The 26,007-nt window shown below is 45.6% G+C and overlaps 2 protein-coding genes across 3 annotated transcripts in view; one reads left to right on the top strand and one right to left on the bottom strand.

The window, feature by feature from the left end:
- The window catches only part of BTBD19 (BTB domain containing 19), a 53,987-nt gene extending 38,989 nt beyond the window's left edge, over positions 1–14,998 (bottom strand). The window contains exons 1-2 of one of the 2 annotated variants that reach the window (XM_053392598.1): positions 14,643–14,998; positions 3,769–3,976 (exon numbers count right to left, since the gene is read on the bottom strand). In XM_053392598.1, coding sequence (XP_053248573.1) covers positions 3,769–3,976; positions 14,643–14,731 — 297 coding nt within the window. In that variant the 5' untranslated portion in view covers positions 14,732–14,998. The remainder of the gene's footprint in view (positions 1–3,768; positions 3,977–14,642) is intronic. The other variant, XM_053392597.1, reaches the window with a different exon arrangement.
- A 5,005-nt stretch (positions 14,999–20,003) lies between these two features.
- DYNLT4 (dynein light chain Tctex-type 4) lies at positions 20,004–22,723 on the top strand. Its single transcript, XM_053392596.1, has 2 exons — positions 20,004–20,150; positions 21,918–22,723. Exons 1-2 carry the CDS (start codon positions 20,084–20,086, stop codon positions 22,643–22,645), a joined length of 795 nt encoding a protein of 264 aa, XP_053248571.1. The 5' UTR covers positions 20,004–20,083; the 3' UTR covers positions 22,646–22,723.
- The last annotated feature ends 3,284 nt before the right edge of the window (positions 22,724–26,007 follow it).

Here is a 26,007-nt window from a genome sequence, read left to right as displayed (position 1 = left end):
GGCATAGGAATTCACCCTCCCCCCCAAAAAAATATAGTCTGGCCCCCCACAAGGTCTGAGGTACAGTGGACCGCCCCCCTGCTGAAAAAGTTTGCTGACCCCTGATCTAAGATGTCTGCATTGTCCAATATAATCAATTCTTTTAACCAACACAAACAAGCTGCCTCATAATACATTTGCAAATCTGGCAGAGCAAAGCTTCCTCTTTCTTTTGTATCTATCATAATTTTATGTTTAATTCTTGGCTTTTCCCCCGCCAGATATGTTTAGAGAGATTTTTTTTTTGCATTCTTTGAAGTTTTTCCATTCTTTGAAGTTTTGAAACAATTCTTTGAAGTTTTGAAACAATTCTTTGAATTGTTTACAAAGTTGGCAGGTGCTGTTCCCTGCCCCATTTAGGTTCATAATCATCACATTTCTACAGATTAAGAACATTTTAAACCCTTAAACCCTAGAACACGGGTGTCAAACACAAGGCCCGCGGGCCGAATCCGGCCCGCCAGACCTCGTCATGTGGCCCGTGTAGCCGCCGCCGGCCGCCAGCCTTCACCTTTTATTCTCGCTTTTTTTTTTTGACACAAGAAAGCCGCCTCTTCAGCGCATGCACGGCAGCCTGCAAGCCAGAGAACGTCTGCCCTCTAGCGGCGCCGGCCGTTCTACACAGGAAACCTCCACTTTACATGCATTCAGGAAACCTCCACTTGTTTTTATATTGAGCGCATATTGAGTCCTATAGATACAACTGGCCCTTTGAGGGTGACCAAACTGCTGATGTGGCCCCCGATGAATTTGAGTTTGACACCCCTGCCCTAGAATCTAGGCTTGTCTACTAGAGCTGCTCCCCCTCTGCCCCCATCCTGGATAGCTGTTACTATATCTCTCCTGGAATTTCTACTGGGCATTAAGGAGTGCGTAGAATGTTCTTCCCAGCCCATGAAACATCCAGCCCTTCTCATGCTGCTGGGTGTGGCTGCTAAAAATTCCAAAGAATGAAAGCAACATCCTAAGCTGTGTGAGAGAGAATAAGAGAAAACATTATAAGGATCAGATTAGTTTAGTGCAGCCAGCAAGAGGACAGTCCAAACTTCCCTGATGAATGTCAACAAACTGCAGTTCATACACTCTCCAACTGTTACCTATTTAATAAATCCAGACTCTCCCTTATGTAGAAGTTGTTGCTGATGTAATGAAAAAAATGTACCTGATACCTGATTATGGTTTCTATGGCAGATATTCAAAAATCCATAGTTGAGCAATACATCTCTCAGGACCACCAAAATGTCACAAAAGCATGGCAAATAGTATTGTAGAGCTATGGATTTTGGATATTTTTATTGACCAATACAGCAACCAGGGCTTTTTCAGCCAGAACTCACCAGAACTCAGTTCTAGCACCTCTTTTTCCAGAAAAATAGCACTGATTGCAATATTTTCCTTTTTTGGAGGGGGGGATGGGACAGATTGATGTAATTGAAAAACTGGGGGAGGACAACATTTTTATGTCTCTTTATTTCTCTCCCCATCTCCAACTGAGCCTAGAGCTTGCCAATCGGAAGGTCGGCGGTTCGAATCCCCACGACAGGGTGAGCTCCCATTGCTCAGTCCCAGCTCCTTTCCACCTAGCAGTTCGAAAGCATGTCAAAGTGCAAGTAGATAAATAGGTACCACTCCAGTGGGAATGTAAATGGCGGTTCTGTGTGCTGCTCTGGTTTCGCCATGCTGGCCACATGACTTGGAAGTTGTACGCCGGCTCCCTCGGCCAATAAAGCGAGATGAACGCCACAACCCCAGAGTCGTCCGCGACTGGACCTAATAGTCAGGGGTCCCTTTACCTTTATTTTTACATAAAATAACCAAAGCTATTTGAATTTGAATTTGTTTGGGTGGTACAAACTCAGTCTCTAATCACAACAAGGAATGGCAGAGGGAGGCAGCGAGATGTCAAACACACCATCTACTATGTCCTTTTATGATGACAGGGCTGGAATTCAACCTTCCCTGGAGGCAGCTCCTGACAGAGAAGCTGAGTCACAGGAGTGAGATGCTGCCAATACTGCAGGCATATGTAAAACCTGAACAACAGCTATCTGCTGATTAACACAGAAGGAAATTTTTCCAAATCTTAAGGTTGCCCCTTTCTTCCTATGACAATATATTGATTGGTTTACAATATTTATATACTGCCCTTACTGAAGGAATATTTCCACAGTGGTTGATATAAAACAAGGCTAGTATAATATATCTACAGATCAAAACTGAAACTTTCGACCAGCATGATGGCAGCAATTTCTTTCCCAAAACCAAGCCCAGAACAGAATTCTGTGAATCTAGATCAGGGCAGGGGACCTGTGACCCTGCAGATGTTGTTGGACTCCCAATTCCAGTCAGACCCAGTCCACATATCCTATGGTCAGGCATGGTGGAGGGCCACAGCTCCATCCACCCTCATCCAAATAAACAGCTTCAGGTCCCTGAATCAGTAAGAGAAAAATGTGGTCCTCCCTGCTTGTTAATGCACAATGGGGAAAAGGTGCAGCCCAAATTATCTGTATTCTACAATCGCTGCACAAGTGAACAAGAGAGCCCCTATCCTAAACATTCGTTAAAAATAAAATGTAAAATAGAGAAGGGTTAGCTAAAAAGAGGATGTGCCACACATATGACATTGATGGAAAGAACTGGGTTTTGTGGTGCTCATCAGAGACTTTCCTTCATCTCTGCCAGTAAAAAAGCCTCCATTTTATGAGCTTGCTGCTCCATTTTAGGTGCTAAACATAATCTTGAAACTACTGCACTGACTCACAAGTAATTTCATTGCCTTACTTGGCTGCAGTCTGAAATCAGTAGGAGATGCACAGATCTGATTCAACAGCTTTTAAATTAAGAAAAACCTAAGTAACAACCCAATTATGTGGAAGCTGCTAATGGTGGTTGATTAAGTCAGCATTCTTGCACAGACACCCAGCCCACATCCTCTCCCAATTTCTAGATCTTCTGCAGTGAAAAGAGAGAGGATTTTCAGAGCTCAAAGCACTGGCTCTGTGATACAAGACGGAGATGCTAGAGACAGGGCAATGCAGCAGAGGATGGAGCAAATCCAATACTAAGACACTGATGCTACTCAGCTTTCAAATATCACTACTGTTCACTAGAACTGAGTCTTAGCACATTCAGCCAAGCAACAGCTGCATTATACTAGGGTGGTTGCTGCCCTTTCTGTGGTTTAGAGTAGCCTTGAGATTAAGCACGTATGTGGGGTGCATAATGATTCTTTCCAGGTGAATAGATTGCTATGAGCAGGGCCCCTCTCTCTCTCCATTATCAGCATAATCACTAACATATCTGTTTTACCAGATTGCCATTATAAATATAGCGCATAATAAGCAGAAGTGACTTATTTCAATCATCATCATCTTATGGATGAAAACATCATCCACCTTTGCTTTTTAACAACAATAGACTGTGTGGGTTACTTTTTATAGAGAAATATATATGTACAGTACCCATGATTTAAAATTGTGTACACTGAATCTGCAAACCGGACCAGCAGTAAAAATCAGACACACAATGGAAAAGGTTGCGGGGAGGACCTATTATTATCTGTGAAGACTCGTGTTGGTAACATTTTTTAATTGATCTGCAAGGGTGACTTAAAAGGTTTGTGTTTCCTCATAAGCACATTAATAATACCATTTACTAATTTTAAGCCATTCTCCATTTACTCACTTCACTGCAAGCCAAGACTGTACTAATACAAGTCATACTTACAATGTTGTTGTTGAGGGTGACATTATTGGTGTACAGATACTCAATGACTGCGAGGAACACCTCTGGCTGCACGTGGCTCAGGATCAGTGGGGCTTGTATCTCCTGGGGCTGGCTTAACATTGCATGGAGTGCCTGGCAGCGGGAAGTGAGGAGGCAGCGATGGGCAAAGATTTCCTTCTGCTCTCTGCCTACCAGAAATGTCACATCACTGTGGGAAAACAGGCAATGAGTTTACCATGCACACTTCTCAACACCCTGCCCTGCTGTCCCCTTTCTCCAGCTACTCTCCCCATTGAGAACCATCTTGCAGAGTTCAGCTGGCCTGTGTTCAAAGAAAATTTGCAGTAGGCCAACAAACTACATGTTCAGCAGCATCCCCCTTTCTCTGATCAGCTGTAGAGCAGCTGGTGCTGAAGCCCTTCCATGCCCACCACTTTTTCATCATAAGCCCTCCTGACTGGGCTATAAGACCTGTGTGCTGCAAACACCTACCCTCTGCCCACACAAAAACTCTCTCTCGAACTGCTCCTCCCAGCGCCACCCAACCCTCTACCTGTGTCCAGCAATAACTCTTGCTCTCAGCTCTCCTCCTCATGGACCCACCTTCTGCCTGCACAAACTCCCACTCAGGCTCTTGCTTACCTACTCCCACCGGACCCACCCTCTGCTCACATAGTTTTGAGGAGGACCAGGATGTGCTTGAATACATGAAAAAGGTGTCCTGTTTGAAGTCCAAACAGGACAGGGAACACATTTCCCCCCCTCCCAAAGAAAGGACAATCACATTTTTCTAGGGACAAGTGGCAACCCGAGTGCCAGATTTAGTCCTAGAATAAATGAAGCAGTAATAGTAATCCATCAAGCAGAGAGCCTTCTCTTCAGCACTGCATAAACAAAGACAGTCACCATACAGAAAGAATGGAGTAAGAGCTTCCCAGACAGAGGATGTGACATTAACCTCAACAGTTCTCATTTTAGAAATAAAGCATAAAGCACTTGAATGGGGCTTTTAATAGCACACTTGATTTCCTGCTGTTCCTCCTCAGTTTCAGCAAACTCAGTAAAAATACTATCTGGGCTGCATGTATTGTTTCCTGGGGTCGAACTACATGTTACAACAGAAGAGCCCTGCTGCATCAGGCTGAAGGCCCATCAAGTCCATCATCATGTTCTCTCAGTGGCTAAACAGATGCCCCTGGGGAGTTCACAAGCAGGCCCTGAGAGTAATAGCACCCTCCCCATTTGTGCTCATATTCAGAGGCATGCCACCTCCAGAATCATGGCCAGAAGCCACAGGTAGCCTTATCCTCTATGGATTTGTTTAACCCCCTTTTAAAGCCTTCCATGTTTGTGGCCATTATTATATCCTGTAATACTACAAATTACAGGGGTGGGTGACTCTAATCTGATCCAGAACCAAACCAGGGAGTAAAATCCCCTTACAACTCCACCCCTTCAGTGCTGGGTTTGAGCTGCAGGGGGTGGGGAAGGGTGCACATTCTGGAAATTTGGGTAAAAAATGCATGAATGCAGGCACATCTATGTAGCTCATGTAATGTACAGACTGGCTTGCTTTTCTCCACCCCAGTGTGACCTGGATGGGACTCTGAAGGGTGGGTGGGCAGGGAGCCTGAAGGGGATCAGGAAGCAACAGCATGGCAAAAAAGATGAATAAGTTTAACACATGGCAGTGGCTGCACATGACCAGATCAGCATGAAGTAGAAGTGGAATAATTTGGCAATCTACATGGGCTTAAGTAAAGCAGCCACCTGATGCTTACTTCTGTGTTCCAAGCAGTGTTATGAATTGCCCAATTGTATATGCAAGGGCTCCTGCCCACCTAGCAGTTCGAAAGCACCCCTAAGTGCAAGTAGATAAATAGGTACCGCTTTATAGCGGGAAGGTAAACGGCGTTTCCGTGTGCGGCGCTGGTGCTGGCTCGCCAGATGCCACTTAGTCACGCTGACCTGGAAGTGTCTCTGGACAGCGCTGGCTCCCGGCCTCTTGAGCGAGATGAGCGCGCAACCCTAGAGTCGGACACGACTGGCCCTTACGGGCAGGGGTACCTTTACCTTTCTTTATATGCAAGGGCAGCAGAGTTATAGAAAGGGCCTGCTACAGTTGCTTTGAGTCGAAGCACGGATGTAGGAAGATTTCCCTGCCACATTACAGTACATGGGTATGTAAACCCAGGTATGTAAACAGCAGGGCCTGTTCTGTAATTGACTCAGCACTTCACTTCATTTTCCATTACCTTAGCGGCTTTCTCGCTGACCTCTATGTACCAGAAAACTAATCTGCATTTTTGACTCACACCTGTTCGTAAAATGTCAATTCCTCTGAAACAAAACAATCATCTCAGTTGCTAACTACACCAACGCAAACAGCCGCAGTAGCATATTATAGAAAGTATCAGTTGCTAAATAAGCTGCACTTTCCCTGGGCTTTTCCCAGCCCTGAGCTAGCACCAGTTGAATAATATCATGCCTTGCTGCAGGAGGGCAGGGGGACACCAACACTTGAAAGTAAAAGCAGGGGACACACATGTTCCATTGTTGAAGATGGAGTGTAAACTCAATCAATATAAAGTGAAAGTACCACAAAACAGCATCCACTACTGTAGACCAAAGGAGGCAGCCTTCTGTTAAATGTCTTTTTATTAGTAGGAAGCATTACGCCTCTAAAGAAGATATTGCACTAGTATAATTTTTGTTATAATGATTGGTGATGATACTGTTATTGTAATAATAATGATACACCATGATGCTATGTGCAACTAATTAAGTCATAGGTGCTATCCCTAGGAGGCTGGAATACAGTGGTACCTCGCAAGACGAAATTAATTCGTTCTACGAGTTTTTTCGTCTTGCGAATTTTTCGTCTTGCGAAGCATGGAACTGCACCTCTTCAAGCAATGCACCCGGTTTTAAGAAAAAGGAAACAAACTCGCAAGACGTTTTCGTCTTGCGAAGCAAGCCCATAGGGAAATTCGTCTTGCGAAGCAACTCAAAAAACGAAAAACTCTTTCGTCTTGCGAGTTTTTCATCTTACGAGGCATTCGTCTTGCGAGGTACCACTGTATTCACACAAGCACATTCATGGGCGTAGCCAGGGTTGTTGTGGGGGCAGGCCTTTTGTTAGGGGGCAGAACCCCAGTTTGCTATGCATTTCTATTGATTTTTATTGATTATGGGGGACAGCTGCCTCCCCTCTTGCCTACGCCCATGAGCACATTCCATTCAGCACTCTTGTTCACAGTGGACATGCTAATGGGGAGGAGAAAATATCATTTTTTTCAATGACAACATAATATAGTTTGACAGCTAGGAAAATGCAGTATTCATTCAGCAATGGCTCTGAATCCCCAAGGAACAAATAGGAATCAACATTGTGCAAAACCAAACAAACCATCTCTCTGGAAAGACCCTCAGTGGAGGAATAAAATGGTCTCCTCACATAGCTCCTCATCAACACTACTGCAATGTACAAATACAATCTGCTTAAAATCTCCTTGCAAATTTGGGGGACTTTTTTTAAAAAAACAAAGTGATGCAGAAATATGATGGATTGAAATTAAGTATGAAAAAATGAGAAACTGATAAAACTGACATTTCATCTAGAATGTAGAGGCAGGTTCCTCTATATTCAGTAACCACATAATGCAATTCTGTATGGTAAGCCCCTAGAAAAATCGCTTATGTCCTGACCAAATTCTTCATGGGAAGAGAATCTTCACTTGTCCCATGCAATCCCCCGATTGCTATATCTCTAAATTAGATTTTGTAATAGGAAAAGATCCTGTTTATTACAGATGAAAATCATGCAATGTGACCACTGTACCGGTAGCACAATTCGGATAGGGAAAGCATTTAGAAAAACACATCTTGATAGTTCCAAAAAGCAAGGCAACCCACATTGAATAAGGAGGGAAATCTCCACCTCAAATTCTGCTTAAGTATTTCTGATTGCTTGGAGGACAAAAAATGATTATCGGTTCTAAGATGAATTAAACGTATGAAGTAATACTAAGAAACTAATTAATGCATTGATCCTCAAACTTTTACTCAACCAGCATTAACAGATTAGGGCATTAGCACTGACTGAAGGGCATTCACAGATTAGGACATTAGCACAAACTGAAGCTCCAATTTTTCACAGGATTAATGCCCATCTCATGTTGTATATAATACCAAGTAAGCAATTGTCAGAGGCTCAGGAGCAGAAGAGCAGGGGAGAGAGCAAATAGAGAGCGGAGGAGAGGAATCAGAGGGGAGCGTAGGGGAATATGACAGTGGACCGAGAGATTCCATGAGCTTCTCCAGCGAATCTGAAGATTCCCAGGAGGGGGCGCCTATGGTAAGGGCGAGGCGAATCCCAGAGGGGACGATCCATAAACAAGGAACCAGAGGGGAGTCCCAAAGGAGTAGCGGAGGAGTAGGGCCAGTTCCCTCACCAGAGCACAGTGGGGGGGAAGAGTCACGTGAGTCAGGACCAGCTTCTCCTCCATCGGGGAGTGGGGAGACGGAGGGAAGGCCAGGTCCAGCTAGCCTCCCCGAAAGGGGGAGCAGTGACACAAGTGTAACGGTCAGAAGGAAAGTGGGAGGCTGCGCGCGCGCGCCAAGTTCAAATGTGGAGGAGCGCAGGACAGCAGAAAACCCGGATTGGGAGCCAGGTCCTAAAGCTCGAAAGAGGGGGGGGAGGAGTCGGGAGAATCAGCGTCAGAGGAATCTCGGAGGGCTGAGACTCCGACTAGCAGAAGGACCCAGAGAAAGAAGGAACAGAGGAAGAGGTGGAGTAAGGCTAGAATCTTAAGCTGGTGTCAGGGGGGAGGAGATTCAGATGGGACTTCTACGGTCTGATGGATAGATGTAGCGTTGCGCGCTGCGCGTCTGGAAATGAGACTGAACTTCAATAAAGACTTTTAAACTTGAGCAAGAAGCAGCGTTGGTCTTGTGTGAGCTGGGACCTTGGGCAGCGCTGACAGTAAGTCCCATCTCCAAAAAAAACTCTGCAAGCTCACGAAGATAGGCAAAGATGACTACAGAGGAAAAAGTCAAGCAATTGCAGGAAGCGGTGTCAACGCTCTACGCAGAATTGGCTGCGTCTAAGAAAAAAGAAGAAGACACAGCTGCGCTCTGCCAGGATCTGCAAGCCAGGTGGGACAAATGGGGAAAGGAGGGGCAGCTGGGAGCCAAGCCGGAGGGAGTTAGCCTCGGGAAAAGGGGAGCGAGCCTTGTGACCCATTTTGACGGGAACCTGCAGCAGTACCCTAACTTCAGAGCAGAAGTAGTTTTCGCGCTCAATTTGCTTCGGAAAGATTTTAGAGATGAGGAGGAGAAAGTGGGTTTCATAATCACTCATCTGCATGGGGAAGCTAAGTCGTGGCTGCGGACCTTGTTACGCGAAAATGACCCCGCCCTCAAAGATTCAAGCGCTTTTATTGAAGCCATGGACGCTTGCTTTAAATCAACGGTGGATGTGGATGTCGCTAGAAGGGAAATGCATGGATTGCGGCAAGGAAGAGCGACGGTGCGCCAGTATCATTCCCGCTTTTTTGGGTTAGTAAATGTGCTGGGCTGGCAGAAGGACTCAGCTGCCGTCAGGGATCTGTTCTGGGAGGGGCTGAATGGAGCCGTGAAAGATGAGCTGGCCAGGGGAGAGAGACCCCAAAATACAGCAGAAGTAGTCCAAAGGGCGCTAGCAATTGGGGTGCGCCTGGAAGAACGCCCGTGGAGCAGGGAGGAGGGGCGAAGAGCAAACACGTCAGTTAGAACGACTCCCTTCCTACCCAGAGAGACAGAGCGCGCTCAGTCCACGCCTGCTCTGATGAGTGGAGAGGAGCCAATGGAAATCGGAGGTGCAAGGGCTCAGACAGCAAGCAGAGCCCAAACACCAGGAGCAGTCAAGGCGAAGGCTCCTAGAGGGAGCAGGAAGTGTTACATCTGCGACAGTGCACAGCACATGGCCAAAGAGTGTCCCCAGAGGCTCCAGAAGCACACTGCAGCCTCAGCAACTGTTAAAGGAGCAATTCAGCAGGGAGTAGAGCAGCAGGGAAAAGGCGACGCCTGGTTGGAGATGGAGGCACTGGGGCTCAACCAGGCGAGTCAGTGAAGCAGTCCCCAGAGATTTTGCAGCCCACAGACCCCCTCCCACCCAAACCAGTGGTGCAACTCACTGCATCGCTCCAGCTGCCCGATGGGCTCACCCTGGAGGTCCCTATTACCATTGACTCTGGTAGCAACGCAGACTTTGTAGGGTTGGACTTCGTCAAGCAGCATCGCATAGCACTCCTGCCAGCCACGACGCCCCTAAATGTTGTCACGGTAGATGGCAGGAAGATACTGGGAGGAGAGGTGGTACAGCAGACACCGCCTCTGGTGATGCAAATTGGGAACCACCGCGAAGTCATCAGTTTCAACGTCACCCACCTGTCGGACACGCCCATAGTGTTGGGCATGAGTTGGCTGGATAGGCACAGCCCGGCATTAGCGTGGTACCAGCGGCAATTGACCTTCTGCTCTTCCTACTGCGCAGCGCACTGCATCCAGACCTGCCAGGAAGAAGAGGGGCAAGAGGATGCACCGCAGCTACACCTAGGCATGGTGCAAGCGGTGCCCAACAAGTACAAGGCCTTTTTGGAAGTCTTCTGCGAGAAGGAAGCAGACAAGCTGCCTCCCCACAGACCCTACGACTGCAAGATTGACCTCCTGCCAGGGGCGACGCTACCGACTGGGAGACTGTACTCCATGTCTGAAGACGAAATGCAAGAACTCAGGGAGTTCATAGATCGCAATTTGAAGCGGGGATTCATCCGGGAATCCAAAGCAGTGGGGGGCAGTCCCGTGTTTTTCGTGAAGAAGAGGGACACGCCCGAACGGAGGCTCATAGTGGAGTATAGAATCATCAATTCCAGGACAAAGCCCACAGCATTCCCCATGCCCAAAATTGACGACCTGCTCGCGACGGTGAGGAAGGGACGGATCTTCACCAAGTTGGATCTACGAGGGGCCTACAACCTTATACGCATGCGGGAGGGCGACGAGTGGAAGACAGCCATGTTTACGCCTTTAGGAACCTATGAATACAGAGTCATGCCGTTTGGTCTCCAAAATGGCTCCCATTGTTTCCAAGCTTTCATGCACCACGTGCTAGCGGGACTCCTCTACAAGAAGTGTGTCTGCTTCTTAGATGATATCCTGATCTTTTCGGACTCGCAGGAGGCGCACGAGGAGGACTTCAAGGAGGTCCTGCAGAGACTACGGGAGCACAGACTTTACGCCAAACTGGAGAAGTGCCAGTTCGACACGACAGAGGTGGATTTCCTGGGCTACAAGCTGTCCGACAAGGGACTTGCCATGGATAGCGCCAAGGTCCGCTCAGTGTTGGACTGGAAGAGCCCGCGCAACCGGAAGGAGGTCCAGAAGTTCGTCGGTTTCGCCAACTTTTATCGCAAGTTCATCAAGGGGTTCGCGAAGGAGACGGCGGCCATCACGGACACCCTCAGCTCCAAGAAGAAGAAGTTCACCTGGACGGACCAGGCGGAGCAGTCCTTTCGGAGACTCAAGCGTCTCTTCGCGTCCAAAGAACAGCTGCTACACGTAAACCCCAGCAAACCGATGAGGGTTGAAACGGACGCCTCGGACAGAGCGGTGGGGGCGGTCCTGTTGCAACAAGATCCGCAAGGGGACTGGAGACCGTGCGCATTCTACTCCAGGAAGCTCAGCACGTCGGAGCAGAACTACACCATCTGGGACAGGGAGTTGCTGGCCATTCATGCAGCCTTCAAGGCGTGGCGGCACTTCCTCGTCGGAGCCAGACACACAGTGCAGGTTCGCACGGACCACAAGAACCTGGAGTACTGGCGCACGGCGAAGTTCCTGAACCAGAGACACATCCGCTGGGCGGAGTTCTTTGCAGATTTCGATTTCCGGATAGAATACATCCCGGGAGACAACAACGTCATGGCGGATGCACTATCCAGGAAGCCGCAGTATCTCGAGGAAGCGGCACCGGCAGCGGCCAAACACATTTTCGCACCAGAATGGATGTCAGAGGCTCAGGAGCAGAAGAGCAGGGGAGAGAGCAAATAGAGAGCGGAGGAGAGGAATCAGAGGGGAGCATAGGGGAATATGACAGTGGACCGAGAGATTCCATGAGCTTCTCCAGCGAATCTGAAGATTCCCAGGAGGGGGCGCCTATGGTAAGGGCGAGGCGAATCCCAGAGGGGACGATCCATAAACAAGGAACCAGAGGGGAGTCCCAAAGGAGTAGCGGAGGAGTAGGGCCAGTTCCCTCACCAGAGCACAGTGGGGGGGAAGAGTCACGTGAGTCAGGACCAGCTTCTCCTCCATCGGGGAGTGGGGAGACGGAGGGAAGGCCAGGTCCAGCTAGCCTCCCCGAAAGGGGGAGCAGTGACACAAGTGTAACGGTCAGAAGGAAAGTGGGAGGCTGCGCGCGCGCGCCAAGTTCAAATGTGGAGGAGCGCGGGACAGCAGAAAACCCGGATTGGGAGCCAGGTCCTAAAGCCCGAAAGAGGGGGGGGGAGGAGTCGGGAGAATCAGCGTCAGAGGAATCTCGGAGGGCTGAGACTCCGACTAGCAGAAGGACCCAGAGAAAGAAGGAACAGAGGAAGAGGTGGAGTAAGGCTAGAATCTTAAGCTGGTGTCAGGGGGGAGGAGATTCAGATGGGACTTCTACGGTCTGATGGATAGATGTAGCGTTGCACGCTGCGCGTCTGGAAATGAGACTGAACTTCAATAAAGACTTTTAAACTTGAGCAAGAAGCAGCGTTGGTCTTGTGTGAGCTGGGACCTTGGGCAGCGCTGACAGCAATCAAGGAAGTAGGGATGAGAATCCTTTGAGAGAAGCCTAGTTTCAGTCCTGGGCCCATAATCTGAGGCACAGATGAGGTAACATGACATATACACTGAAGCTCAATTTGATCAATAAAACATGTGAAATCAGCTAATTGTTTCAAAATGTTGTTGTCCATGTAGCACAGTGATGGCCAAACTTGGCCCTCCAGTTGTTTTGGGACTACAATTCCCATCATCCCTGACCACTGGTCCTGTTAGCTAGGGATGATGGGAGTTGTAGTCTCAAAAGAGCTGGAGGGCCAAGCTTGGCCATCACTGATGTAGCACCTCTAAACATAGATCGGGAGCGGGTTGTGAAGGGCCAATCATCACTGTCGGGAAATGGGAGTGTGCTCAGGCACTGCATAACAGGAATCAAGAGATAACAGGCTCTCTGTGCAGTTAAGAGCTATTACAGGGAACCTTTTTAAGTACAAGTTCCCGGTAAGTAGTACTTCACTCAAGAGGGTAGCATCTTTGGAGAGGATGCTTATGATGCATCTCTTCAATAACTATTACCTAACAAGTATCAGTATTAACACAGAAAATCCAGTGGATGTTAACCAGCAAAGGCATTCTTGGTACAGGGGGCTGAAGCCCTGAGTCTTTTGTATGGGCCCCCATATCTCCTGTCCTTTTGTGCAGGGTCCACCTCTTCAAAATGCAGGATGTGCATCTAAGTGCAGTGATGGTTAGACCTGAGCCACCTACTAGCTTCATTTGTCTAAAGGTACCCTATAATATTCATGCAAGGTTGTTGCTGATCTGTTTCGTGACCCTTTAAGTACCTAGCAACACTATTGTTAATCAGAGTGGTCAGCAGGACATGCAGCATGTTGCCAAAATAATCTCACATTTGTTGAAAGCAAGATGTTGGTGTGGACAGCCCACTGGCCTGGCCTGTAAATTGTGCTCAAGGCTACACCAGTGTTTCCCCCCCCCCTTGTTTATGAAAAATAGATTCTGTTGTTATACGGAAGGCAAAGCTGTGACTCAGAAAGAGGCAGATAACAAGGTGTAAAGACCCAATGTGGAGAGCTATGGTGCCATGATGGGGATCCTAGCATGGACAGGGCCCTTACCTTGGGCAGCGCAATGGATGAAAGGTAGGAATCTGCCACTCCATACATCCCCAGCCCCTTGTAGGATTACTCTGCTCTGCCCATCAATTGAACCAGTTTTGTCAACCTGGCACCTTCCAGTTGTTCTGAAGTTGTTCTGAGGGCATCAAACTGATGAAGTAAAGGCTGAATTGTATGATATTTTGGGTAGCCAAAGCATTCCCAACTGACACAATAATGCACAGCCAATCACTCATGCTGTGCTTCTGGTATATATGGTTTCACCTTTACTATCATCTCCACATCTAAAACAACAACAGAAAAGCTCATAGGAACAGCTGGCCCATGCCTTAATAACATATTTTGTATTCTAATCTGCTTATTTATTTCACACACAAAATATACCACTTGATTGTAGAAAAAAACAACATCAGAGCAGTTTACAAAAAGATAAAGCAATAGAGTTATCACTAAAAAAATTACAACTGTGATTTAAAAACAAACTGTTCCAACTCCCCTCCCCAATAATGCATACAAAAAAATATTTCATCAGATTATTTGCACCTGGGTGAGAGGATAATTTTCCTTTCTTAGATAATTTTAAAACCTTTTTCAGATATCCCCTCCCACTCTTCATGATCCCTAAAAGCAGAGGATCCAAGATAACACCATCATATGTGGTATCATTCACCACAGTATTTCTGTACTGCTTACAAACATGTAATACTTCCCTGACAATCATGAGCCAAATCTGCAAGAGAGATTGGCAGATAGTGGAGCAGGGTGGGGTCTGTTTCTTCTCTTCACAGTGACCCAGTATTATGAATCTTCCCAGCTCAACAGCCTGGCAGAGCTAACTTAAAACCTGCTCTCCAGTTTACCTCCCTGTTGTGGCCTTCACTCCCAGCTCCATCTTGATCCCCAGGCTCTCTTAGCTGGGTCTTCCAGCTGGCTCACCTGAACTGTGGGTTGTTGATGAGAGTCCTGAGGGCGGCAGCAAAGGCAGCTGAATCCCCTAGCAGGACAGCTGAGCAAGGAGAGGCCATAGTTAGGGAATGGGCTCCGGATCAGGATCACGACCAGGCCTAGGAGAGCAGGGCAGCAGGCACGTTCAGGGGCTCAGCGGGGGCTTCCTTGGCCTGGCTGTCTGTGATAAAGATATAGCTGAGAGAAGTCACGGCTGGCTGGGCGCTCAGCTGCAAGGCAGGAATGCAGAGAAAGGCCAGAAAAGGGGGGAGCAACATAGCTCATTGCCAGGCAACAGCAGCTGCCCAGGCCCTAAAATCCAGCTGCTCTGGGAGGGACCGCAGAAATCCTGAAGGGAAAGGCTTTTGTAAAAAGAGGGAGCAACACGCCAAAACAGGCTGGAGAATGTGGAAAAATGAGAGGGTGGGGGTTAAATGAAAAAGGAAAGGGGGATAGACTCATTTCAGGGGCTGTCTTAAGCAAGCAAACTGGACCTTTGTGTGTTGGGGAAACTGCCTGCATGGGGGGGGGTTGGGGGGGAGATCAGAACTGGCTCAAACTTGGCAGGAGCTCATCCTTGGCATGGGGAGGTCACAGGACTGCCAGCTCCTCTGTCAGCGAAATGAAAATGACACATCTCTGCATCTGGTATCCTCAGTGTTTCTGCTTTGCCACAGAGTTGCTAAGGTCTTTTGCATAATTTCCTGAAGGCATATAGAAATGATTGCTTCATTGTCGCAGAATGCATGTGTGTGTGCACATGTGACAAAAAGAGAGATTGTGATGTGTTGAGGTCATATGACATCCACGTATAACAGACTCCAGCACTATCTTTCTGTCAATAGTAGCTCAGGCCAATGCAGAGGTGTAGACTGGGTGGGGGAAGGTGAGAGGAAATGTTTAGGATCATAGCAACATCCTTCAGACCATATACCTGGCCAGGCACTCAAATAAGTTCAAAGGCCTTTGACACTGAGCATCCTGCCTGCTCTCAAAGGGCCAATTCTTAAATTACGGTACCTAATTGGTGTGGTTACTGTTTCTGTGGTTCCCTCCAGGCCAATGTTTTATTGTGGGCATATTTCGCAACATGTGAATTAGTGTCAGATATTGTTGTTGTTGTTGTTGTTACTATTTTATTTATACCCCACCCATTTGGCTGGGTTTCCCCAGCCACTCTTAATTATTCCTCTTTATTAGCTCTGCAATATTTTATTAGTTCTGCAATACTTTCCTAATGCTACTACATTATTGCTATCCAGAGGGCCTATAGCACAGTAAAAATGGGACAAGAAACCCAGAACATCTGCAGGAAGTTACGGAATGTGCACTGATTGGAAATGAAGCAGTATGACCACCCCAAAACTTTTGCAGCCATGAATAGCATTGAAAGCAGAATCACGTATAACCACCCTGAAAGCATCATAATGAGTGTACAATAAAATGGACGTCCTTAATTATTATGTCTCACAGCTGAAGTAATGTCTGAAGCAGGGATACCACTTGGGAGGAGGGGCAGATAACATCATAACTCCCCATATCCATGCCACAATGCTATCTGGCCCCAAAGGAGAGGTGAAACTAGCAGTGACATGGGGAAAGGGTCATATTATCTGACACACACTCCTACATACACAGGTGACTTGTTTCAGCATCACCAGACTAGTGTGAGAAGTTAAATAAAACATAAGAAGTGGCCCTAGTTAACAGCCCCTGTCACTTTTAGGAGGTACCGGTAGCTCCCATTTGGTCTTTGCCTCTGTGATGCGAATGAGACACTGCTAACACCTACTCCCTCAGGCTTTCATTCAAAGCCAAATACTGCCTTAAACTAACTGGCCTAGCTAATGGTCTGAAGTGCCAGTCCATTGTATCTGTTAAGGCACTTTCGAATGGGCAGGGGTTATGTAGTTCTATCAATGAAGCTAGCTTGGTCTGTTTGTGGATGGGAGCCTTATCAGGAAAGTCGTATTAAAGGTACAGGAGCCTAGCTCAATTTCTGAAACAGTCACTGGGCAACCCCACTTGTAAGTAACCTAAACCTATCCTTAGCTGAGGAGCTGCCCTACATAGGTTTCATGCTGTTGAAATAATATCTTTGGGAGACTGTTGGTCTCCACAAGGCCTTCTGTGGCTGAAGACTCTTTAATCAAATCCTTAAGGTTTACTGCCCAAGGTACTGAAGCCTAGTTAATGTCTTAAGTGAGATGTACATTAGTGGCTTAAAGCACGGCAACTTTGTTTTCCTGCTCAGCATTTCAAGTTGCATTTGCGTGTTGCTGTGTGCACCAGAGATACTTCAGGGACCTGTTTGGTTTTCCCACGCCTGCAACTCCACCACCCTAGAATTTATGAAGCTGTCATCTGACATGTGCAACAGCTGTCTCAAATGTACACCCCTCAGCTTTACTGCAAAGGGGACAAGACTTACATTTTCAAATCAGATGGAAGCTGGTTTGAGGGAAATAACACCAAACAGCAGTATTTCTCAAGAAACTACATGACATATAGGAATTGTGGCAAATGTCATGTAGCCCAGCTTTGAACACCAGTGGTGAGAGTGCACTGGAACCAGAGTGAGCGGTAATGTGTACGCAGACTAAGGTAAAAATTGCTCTCTCCTATCCCCAGAACAAAGTGTGCAATACACTTCCATTTGTATAACTCTCTGCCTGGCAATTAAGTGCTGTTCCTGTCAAAATTGTTTTATTATGCAGGTAAAGAAAGCAGTCTGGGTTAGTCAGAAATCACCTGACCGCAGCTGGACCCCCGCATCACTTTATTTCCTCTAAAAAGATATACGTGGGAAGTGCCTTTTGACTTCTACTTAGATGTCAGATTTGACCCAGCATCAGTGAACACCTTTAGCTGGACAATAGATCAGGCCTGACTGTTTGCAGGAAGTGGATGGCAAGTGCTTGGATGAAGGGTAACCAAAGCTATCACTGGAACTGATGGAGCCACAGGGGAGCTGCAACCACGGCAACCTGATAACATAAGAATAGGTTCAACATTCGATCATAGCCAACTGTATACTTAATGGCACATTCTTCATGTATATGTGTAAATAGTAAAATCATGATGGGCTTCTTCCTTCTGGGGAAATGCACTTCAGATAGAGTTTCACCAGTGAAGGAGCAGACAGGACTGAGCACCCCTTCTCCCTGCTATTTATTTGCTCCAAATCACCCCTTCCTGGTGCTGCTTTGCAGTTAAGCAATAGGGCCTGTCACGGTTTCATTACATGCATTCATGTGCAGCTGGTAGCTAGATCATAAGGCTCTGTTGATGGCATCTCAACAAATTTAATCCGGCTTTGAGTAGCTTTAGTCAGCCAATGTACTTTTCTATTTTATTTTGGAATGTGTGTATGTGTCAGAGTGGCAATCTATGCATCATAAGAAAAGGGGACAGAGATTTGCACAATATTTGCAGTGCTAATTTATATGCATGGATGCATTTTTTTAAAAAATAATACAGTAATTTTCTTTATATTTAAAAGAAAATACATCTCACCTACTGTGTGGCCTATGTGCCTACTTTCCACTGTTATCCCTTGTTATGGTTCCTTATCTTTAAACCAAATTTGGCTCAGGTAGCCCTTGAAATAGAGGACTGTACTCTGCCAGCACTTCAAATGGAGGAATGTCCCCTTTATGGTAGGACACATGGGCATCCGTGTTGGTGTGTGTGTGTGTGTCTGTGCAATTATGCTATAATTAATGTTATCTAATAAATAATACAGTGGTACCGCAGGTTACAGACGCTTCAGGTTACAGACGCTTCAGGTTATAGACTCTGCTAACCCAGAAATAGTGCCTTGGTTTAAGAACTTTGCTTCGGGATGAGAAGAGAAATCGCGCAGCGGTGGCGCAGTGGCAGTGGGAGGCCCCATTAGCTAAAGTGGTACCTCAGGTTAAGAACAGTTTCAGGTTAAGAACGGACCTCCAGAACAAATTAAGTTATTAACCTGACATACCACTGTATTGACTAACCAAATAGTATGAACTATTTCTGGAATACAAGGTACTCAGTAGGTTTTTTAAAGAGCCATGCTGTTCTGGAACCAGTAACAAACCTTGTAAAATAAACATATTATTATTAAGTTTCTTCTTTCCTTTCCATTAGGCACACTAAGGAAAAGGAGAGCAAATAAATGAAATCCAGTTGTTGCAACTGGCAATTCCAAAATAAGCCCATTGTGAGGCGGTGTTTTGTCTACATAGCAGGACTTGGGACTACAGTGAGAATGAGGGTCAAACTTTAATTGTGTGGATGAAGCTCATGCAATTCGCAAGTCCATGGGAAGTCTGAGGAGCCTCATAACTGTGTGGTGGGAAGGAAAGAGAGAGTTAAACTGTCTCTGCCATGGTACTGACTTCACCACCACACCCAGCCTACAAAGATCCTCTGCTCTGAAGTTGATCTTTGCTGTTCATAGGAATCCTTCCTGATTGCCAAAGGTAGGTTCGCTTAAAATGCATACAGCAGCTTCAAAGAGGGCACAGTTTTTTCAGGAGTGTGGCAGGAAGAGAAGGAGTTCCTGGGCTCCTCCATAATTTCACATTCATGATTATTCGGTGCTCATGATGCTACCTGGGCAGTCATACACAATCCCACTTTCAATGCTGTTTGAGGTTTTGAGGTTGTATGGCTTTGTTTCCATTTACTATATATCCTGTAACTTCCTGCTGGTTTACTTTTGTCCTGCTTAAGTCGTGTGCAGCTCCTCCAGACAGCAATAATGGGGTAGCATTGGTGAAGCATCACAGAACAAACCAGCAAAGCAGAATAAACCTGCCACTAATGCATTATCATTGTGTCAAGGACATGTTGAAGAATATACCTTCAATCAAACACCAGTCTGGAGAGATCTCCTCTCTCTCTCTCCCAAGGTTACAAGGCTGCTGAAGTTCATGCAGTTAATATCACATCCAGTTTGGACAACAAGCTATATTCAGCTATGAACCATAGACACAAATAGGAAGGGAAAGATGGGGTCAGAATGTATGACCTCATGGAGACCCCTTGACTGAGAACAGAACCCCATAAGCTTGGCCTAGCACTTTAGTGGCTACAAGGGACATTAGGCCATAACCAAATATTTCCTCTGTCCCCCCCTCCCCATGAAGCATAGAGGCATTAACTGCCACACACACACTCTAATCTGTGCAAAAATAATGTGAGTGAGACAGTCTCCACGGAGACTGTGTATTTCGGGTGGCAGCCTGCCCAGTCCTCCTGCAATGCCTTTGATGGCTCTCCCCATTGAACTGTCACATTAAACAGCCAATGATTTACCAGGGGAGGGGAGGGAGTTGAATAAGGCAGGGAGGTAGGGGCGAGGGCATTGGCAGGTCCTTGCAACAAGCCTGAGCAAGCTTTAGCAAGATGAAGGGTATTAAACAGCTTCTGCAGCCTATCTCTTGACCATGGATGTAGCAGGACTCAACTTCTATCAAGCCCACTGGCCTCTGTGTGAGGCTTCGTTGCTTCCAGGTAAGATAGGCCAGACTCAAACATCACTGTGGTCCATCTCTATAAATCACACCTTTTGCTGACTGAGCAAAATATTTCGCTGATGTTTTCAATGATTTTCTCGCATGCTCTGGAACTCGTGTGTGCTGTGCACACAAGATCACTTAATGGGAATTAATTACCTGTAATCACATTTTAGTCATCCTTTTTGCTTAATCAGTATCAGGTGAGGTTAAGCATGTGCCTGTTTCTCACCTAATGAGTATTTGAAAATGGAGGAGGGAGATTTATACTGTTCTGTTTAGTTAATCTGACCTAAAATGCAAAAGGTTACCAGATGGTTGTGAGAATACTTCCATTACTTTCAGTTGAAAGACCCAGGGCTTTTTTTCAACCAGAACTTGCCCAAATTCAGTTCCAGCACCTGTCAGGTGGGTGCCATTGCCATTATAAGAGAACAAGGGAGGTGTTCATGGTGTGTTCCGGCACCTCTTTTTCTAGAAAAATATCATTGGCCATGGGAAATCATTCCTTTCTTGTTTTTCTGTGGTTGTTCAAATAAAGGGCATGGAAGTCAGTTGAAAAAGTAATAGATCTGTGCTGTTATCATGTAAACGTTTCCTTAAAAGATAGGATGCTGTTTCTAATCAAATTAGCCATATTTTACTTAATTTCCTAACCTGCTCTATCTCCAAGAGCTTAAGGCGCCTACAGTCCTACAAAAATGTTATTATAAATATTCTATGCCAAATAAATCATAGGATTAAATAATAATAAAAATTAAAACTGGGTTTTTAAAAATAGCAAAGAAAGGAAAGGAAATCATGTCTTAATTTATCCCTACATAGATGTGATCTCTAGTATGCATCCTCCCTCCCTTTCAGGCAGTTTGTAGTATGTATTGCTTCCAATCCCAACAGAAAAGAAGTGAAGAAGGCTCTGAAATAATTTTGCAGCTGTTCTTTCCACTCTTCCTTCTTGGTTTTAATGTCCCTGGCAATGACCCATTTATTCCACTTCCTTTGATGTTTTTTTTCTTAAGACTCTTGCCTCATAGAATCTGGAGTTACAGACTTATTGGAAAATCTCAGTTTTCATGTGTAATTTTTAAACATAATAAAACTACTTCTTAGCCTTTTGAGCTAAAGGTCTATTTCCTGCAACGATTGACTTAGAACTCGGCTTGCATCAGTATTCTAGAAAACACCCAGTTTGGGGATGCAAGTTTCAACCAGAGAAGCAATGGGCAGGACCTGCTTTCAACCCCCGCTTCCTAGAACCACTCTCACCCCTCCCCAACACCTTTTTCCTTGATGGACAGATCCAGCCTCTGAGCCTGGATGTTGTAGACCAGGGAAGGAGTCAGTTCCTCTATCCCAAGCTCCATCCCTTTCTTTCATCCATCTGTCCTTTCTTAACATATTTATCCACTGCCCTTTTGCCCAATAATGTGCCCCCCTCCCAGGGCAGTAAACCAAACAAATCAAGGCCTAAATCTCAATAAAAACATGCAAACTTAAAAACAAACCTAAAATAGCAGCAAAAAGCATCCAAAAATAACTGCATAAAGTCATGCAATGACATTTTTTCTCAGATACTCTGGCCACACAGATATTTGTACATTGCTGGTTTTGCCTGGTGTTTGAAGGAGGGAGTCAACATTTTCTTTTTGAGGAATGCTCAAACTTTTGTCCAGATGAACAAAGAAATGGGTTGCTGGGAGTACAGTGGCCCTAGTGAGCAGTAATGTATCAATGTAATTTAGTTTTTCTTTCCCTTGTGTCCCAGGAGTTGATTACCACTTAGGCATGGCAGAGCGGCCTCAGGTACTGTCCCAGGAAACTCTAAACCAGATGATGTCCTCAGAGGGCATAGACACTGGCCATCTGAAGGCAGGGCCACTCTCTCTCCCCCTGCACTCCCAGTCAACAGATATGGCACCCAAGCCACTACTTCGCTTGCAGAGTATTGAAGAAGGGAAAGCCCCCTTTCCACCATCCCGGAGAAGCTCCATCATGAGCATCCTCAATGCTCCCTTTCCCAGCAGGAGGAACTCGCTGGCTGCTGGGGGAAGGCGGCTCTCCATTGGACCCTGGATGCATTGCGGTCGAGTGAGTTTCTCTGGGTTACCACTCTTTGAACCCATGCGGGAGACGCACTATGAAAATAGCTACAAGACGAAGCCAGATGAAGGCTGCAAATTTAATGCCTCCCAAGTGCAGCAAGTTCTTGAATCTGTCCTAGCCACCTACCTAGGGGATGCCAAGTATAACCCTGCAAACGGCGGGCAGGTGGCCAAGAACCTGTCAGACCTCATCCGGAACAGAATCAAAGAGCTGATCCCACCTCGCTACAAGCTGGTGTGTAACGTCTTTCTGGGCCAACAGGCCAACCAAGGTCTGCGCATTGCTAGTCAATCCCTCTGGGATGTGGAGAACGACAGTTTTGCATCTGCCACTTTCACTAACTCATCACTCTTTGTTGTGGCCACAGTTCATGGGCTCTATTTTGAATGAGCTTGCTTTGCTGATCCTAAAGTTCCTTCTCCCTTACCTGTTGTGACAAGCTAGCAATAAAATAAATACATAATGTGACTTGAGTAGTTATTACCCATATTGAATTTAAGCTGATATGAAATAGCGGAAGAATTTAATATATTTAGTATCATTTGTCAGATAAAAATGTATTACAGTATAGTTGTATCTTGGAAGTTGAACGGAATCTGTTCCGGAAGTCCGTTCGACTTCCAAAACGTTCAAAACCAAATTGCGGCTTCTGATTGGCTGTAGGAAGCTCCTGCAGCCATTCTGAAGCTGCGGAAGCCCAACTGGACGTTCGGGTTCCAAAAGAACGTTCGCAAACCAGAACAATCATTTCCAGGTTTGTGGCGTTCGGGAGCCAAAATGTCCGAGTTCCAGGGCATTTGACAACCAAGGTATGACTGTAATATGAAATAGAAGGGTTCTGATGGCTCAGGAGCTATTAGTTTCTATTTAGCTTAACTTTAGGCTGCTTATTTACCTACACATAGACAGTACAATATAGAGAGAGTACTGTAATATATTCTAGCATCAATCTAATTCCCAAAGACATGAAAGAACCATGAGTGCAGTGAAAATAGCTACCAGCGCAGTTTTGCAAACACTCAAAGGAGTTTACAGAGCATTAAACTACATAGATTCTACAGCAGTTCTCAGGCTTCTGCTTGTGCAAGATGTTGTGTAACCACTTGTGCAAGCAGAACATTGGGAATCTTTCCACAAGTAGAAAGGTATCTTTCTTCATGCACAAGTTGTAAGAGCCTCTATCTGTATCTCCCTATGACCAAATACAGTTGCTTATGGAAAACATGCATCTACTGATGATTCAGTACATATCAGCATCAACTTCATGAGAAAAGCAAGTACAGAAAAGGCATGAAATATTCATAAATACCAATGTATTTCCATCTACTGTATAGTGTGGAGATGACTCAAAGTTAGGACACTGGCTTCAACTGTAACAATCCTGGATTTGGGTGCCTGTATTTGCCATGAATTCTCTGCAAGGTGCTGTAAGAAGTTACAGGCTTACCGTAATTTATTTATTTTTTAAATATTTTTATTAAACAGTTTTTATAGCCACACAAACAAAACATAACAACAACAAATACATAAACAAACCATAACAAAAAAAAAACAAAAAACAAGTATCATTTCATATCCTAATTTCTTAAACCTTTCTTCCTCGACTTCCTCATGCCTCCCTTTTCTGTATTCCAAATTCTAATCAATTACTCAGCAAATCTTCTCTTATTTTACTTTAAATTTAAGCTAATCTTCCTTATTCTCCTTGTCTTAACCATTGCTAATAGTAACCATTTACTTTCCAGTCCAACATCATTCTAACTTTCATTAATTTTGTAGTATTTCTTTAGATAGTCCTTAAACTTTTTCCATTCTTCTTCCGCTGCTTCTCTTCCCTGGTTTCGGATTCTGCTCGTCATTTCTGCCAAACCCATGTAGTCCATCACCTTCATCTGCCATTCTTCCAGTGTGGGTAGATCCTGTGTCTTCCAGTACTTTGCAATGAGTATTCTAGCTGCTGTTGTAGCATCAGGCTTACCGTAATTTAAACCCGTTGCTAGAAGATACCGTTTTTCATGTGGGTGTGCTTTGAACAGTTTGTATCTGTGCAATTATCTGATTGTGCCAGAAAAATAATTCCATCTATCAACCCACTTGCCTGTACAGTTGTCTCTTAGATGAATAAGAAGAATCTCCATGATACTTTTTTTCCTTTTGGTAGGTATGAGGGTGTGGAGAGGAGATGGAATGGACTAACTCCATGACCTCAGGAGGCTCTAACATCTCAAGCCATCTTAATAAGCTTTTCACATAAACTATGCTGCAGCCAACATTCAGAAAAAGTCTCAGTGCTGATTAAGAATGACAACTTTCTTCACCCTGATAAACATTTGGCAAATCAACACACAGCAAACAAAGGCTACAATCCCATGTACACTTAATGGTGAATACATGTACAGTAGTACCTCGGGTTAAGTACTTAATTCGTTTTGGAGGTCCGTTCTTAACCTGAAACTGTTCTTAACCCAAAGCACCACTTTAGCTAATGGGGCCTCCCGCTGCTGCCGTGCTGCTGCTGCATGATTTCTGTTCTCATCCTGAAGCAAAGTTCTTAACCCGAGGTAATATTTATGGGTTAGGCGGAGTCTGTAACCTGAAGCGTATGTAACCTGAGGTACCACTGTACATATGACCAAGCATTAAATTTAACAAACCAATCACCACATGTAGGAGGAAGTGTTGGACTAGGACCTGGGAGACCAGGGTTCAAATTCCCACTCAGTTATGAAGCTTACTGGATGACTTTGGGCCAGTCACCACCTCTCAGCTTAACTTACCTCACAGGGGTTTTGTGAGGGTAAAATGGGGAGGGGAGGACCATAAATACTGCCTTGAGCTTCTTGGAGGAAAGGTGGGGTAGAAATCAATAAATAAATCCAACAGGGCTCATCTTATGGAGTCTGCCATTGTTCAGTTGTACATGGTAATTCAATTAAATACTTGCACATTTTGGCTGTTGCCAGTCTGAGAATGACCTGAGAACCCCCTCAGTCCAGTTCAAAAACAGCCAGCTCACAACCTTACACAGAGCACTCCTGCCCTAAAATAACTCCTTTCCATTTTTTACAACAGCTGCCCCATTTCTGCAGACACCGGATATGCTTCAGTAAGCCTTTGATGGCAACAGCACCAAGAGAAGGGATGTCAGGGCACCAAACAAAGCAGGTGGCTTTGTCTAACACACACTGTTGCACATGACCTCAACCCAGAGGAAATTCCTTTGCGTACTCATCAAAAATAGTAGTAAAATAAGAGGCTAGAGGTAACAAGGTGACAACAAAAGAAGAAGAGGAGTTTGGATTTTATATCCCGCTTTATCACTACCCGAAGGAGTCTCAAAGCGGCTAACGTTCTCCTTTCCCTTCCTCCCCCACAACAAACACTCTGTTAAGTGAGTAGGGCTGAGAGACTTCAGAGAAGTGTGACTGGCCCAAGGTCACCCAGCAGCTGCATGTGGAGGAGCCGAGACGCGAACCCGGTTCCCCAGATTACAAAAGCAGTCAGTGAAAGGTGGGAAACATACACCAAGTACCTCCAATAATTCCTAAAGGGGGTTCATTTTGGACAGGTCACTAGAGAAATCCTGCACCTACTATACTGTGATTAGGTGCTGTAAATTGTACCCGTTGACTATCAAAGAACAGCAAAAATCACAAGCAACGATAAGGACACTTTATGTTTGTAGACGGATTTTTTAAAAGAACAACCCACGAACACGACATCTCAGCTCAGCATTTCATTAGTTTAGTCTA

Source organism: Podarcis raffonei, chromosome 6 (genome assembly GCF_027172205.1).
Source record: "Podarcis raffonei isolate rPodRaf1 chromosome 6, rPodRaf1.pri, whole genome shotgun sequence".
In the NCBI taxonomy this organism is placed as follows: Eukaryota; Metazoa; Chordata; class Lepidosauria; order Squamata; family Lacertidae; genus Podarcis; species Podarcis raffonei.
The sequence above is the reverse complement of the archived record's forward strand: the minus strand, read 5'-3'. Positions and strand labels throughout refer to the sequence as shown.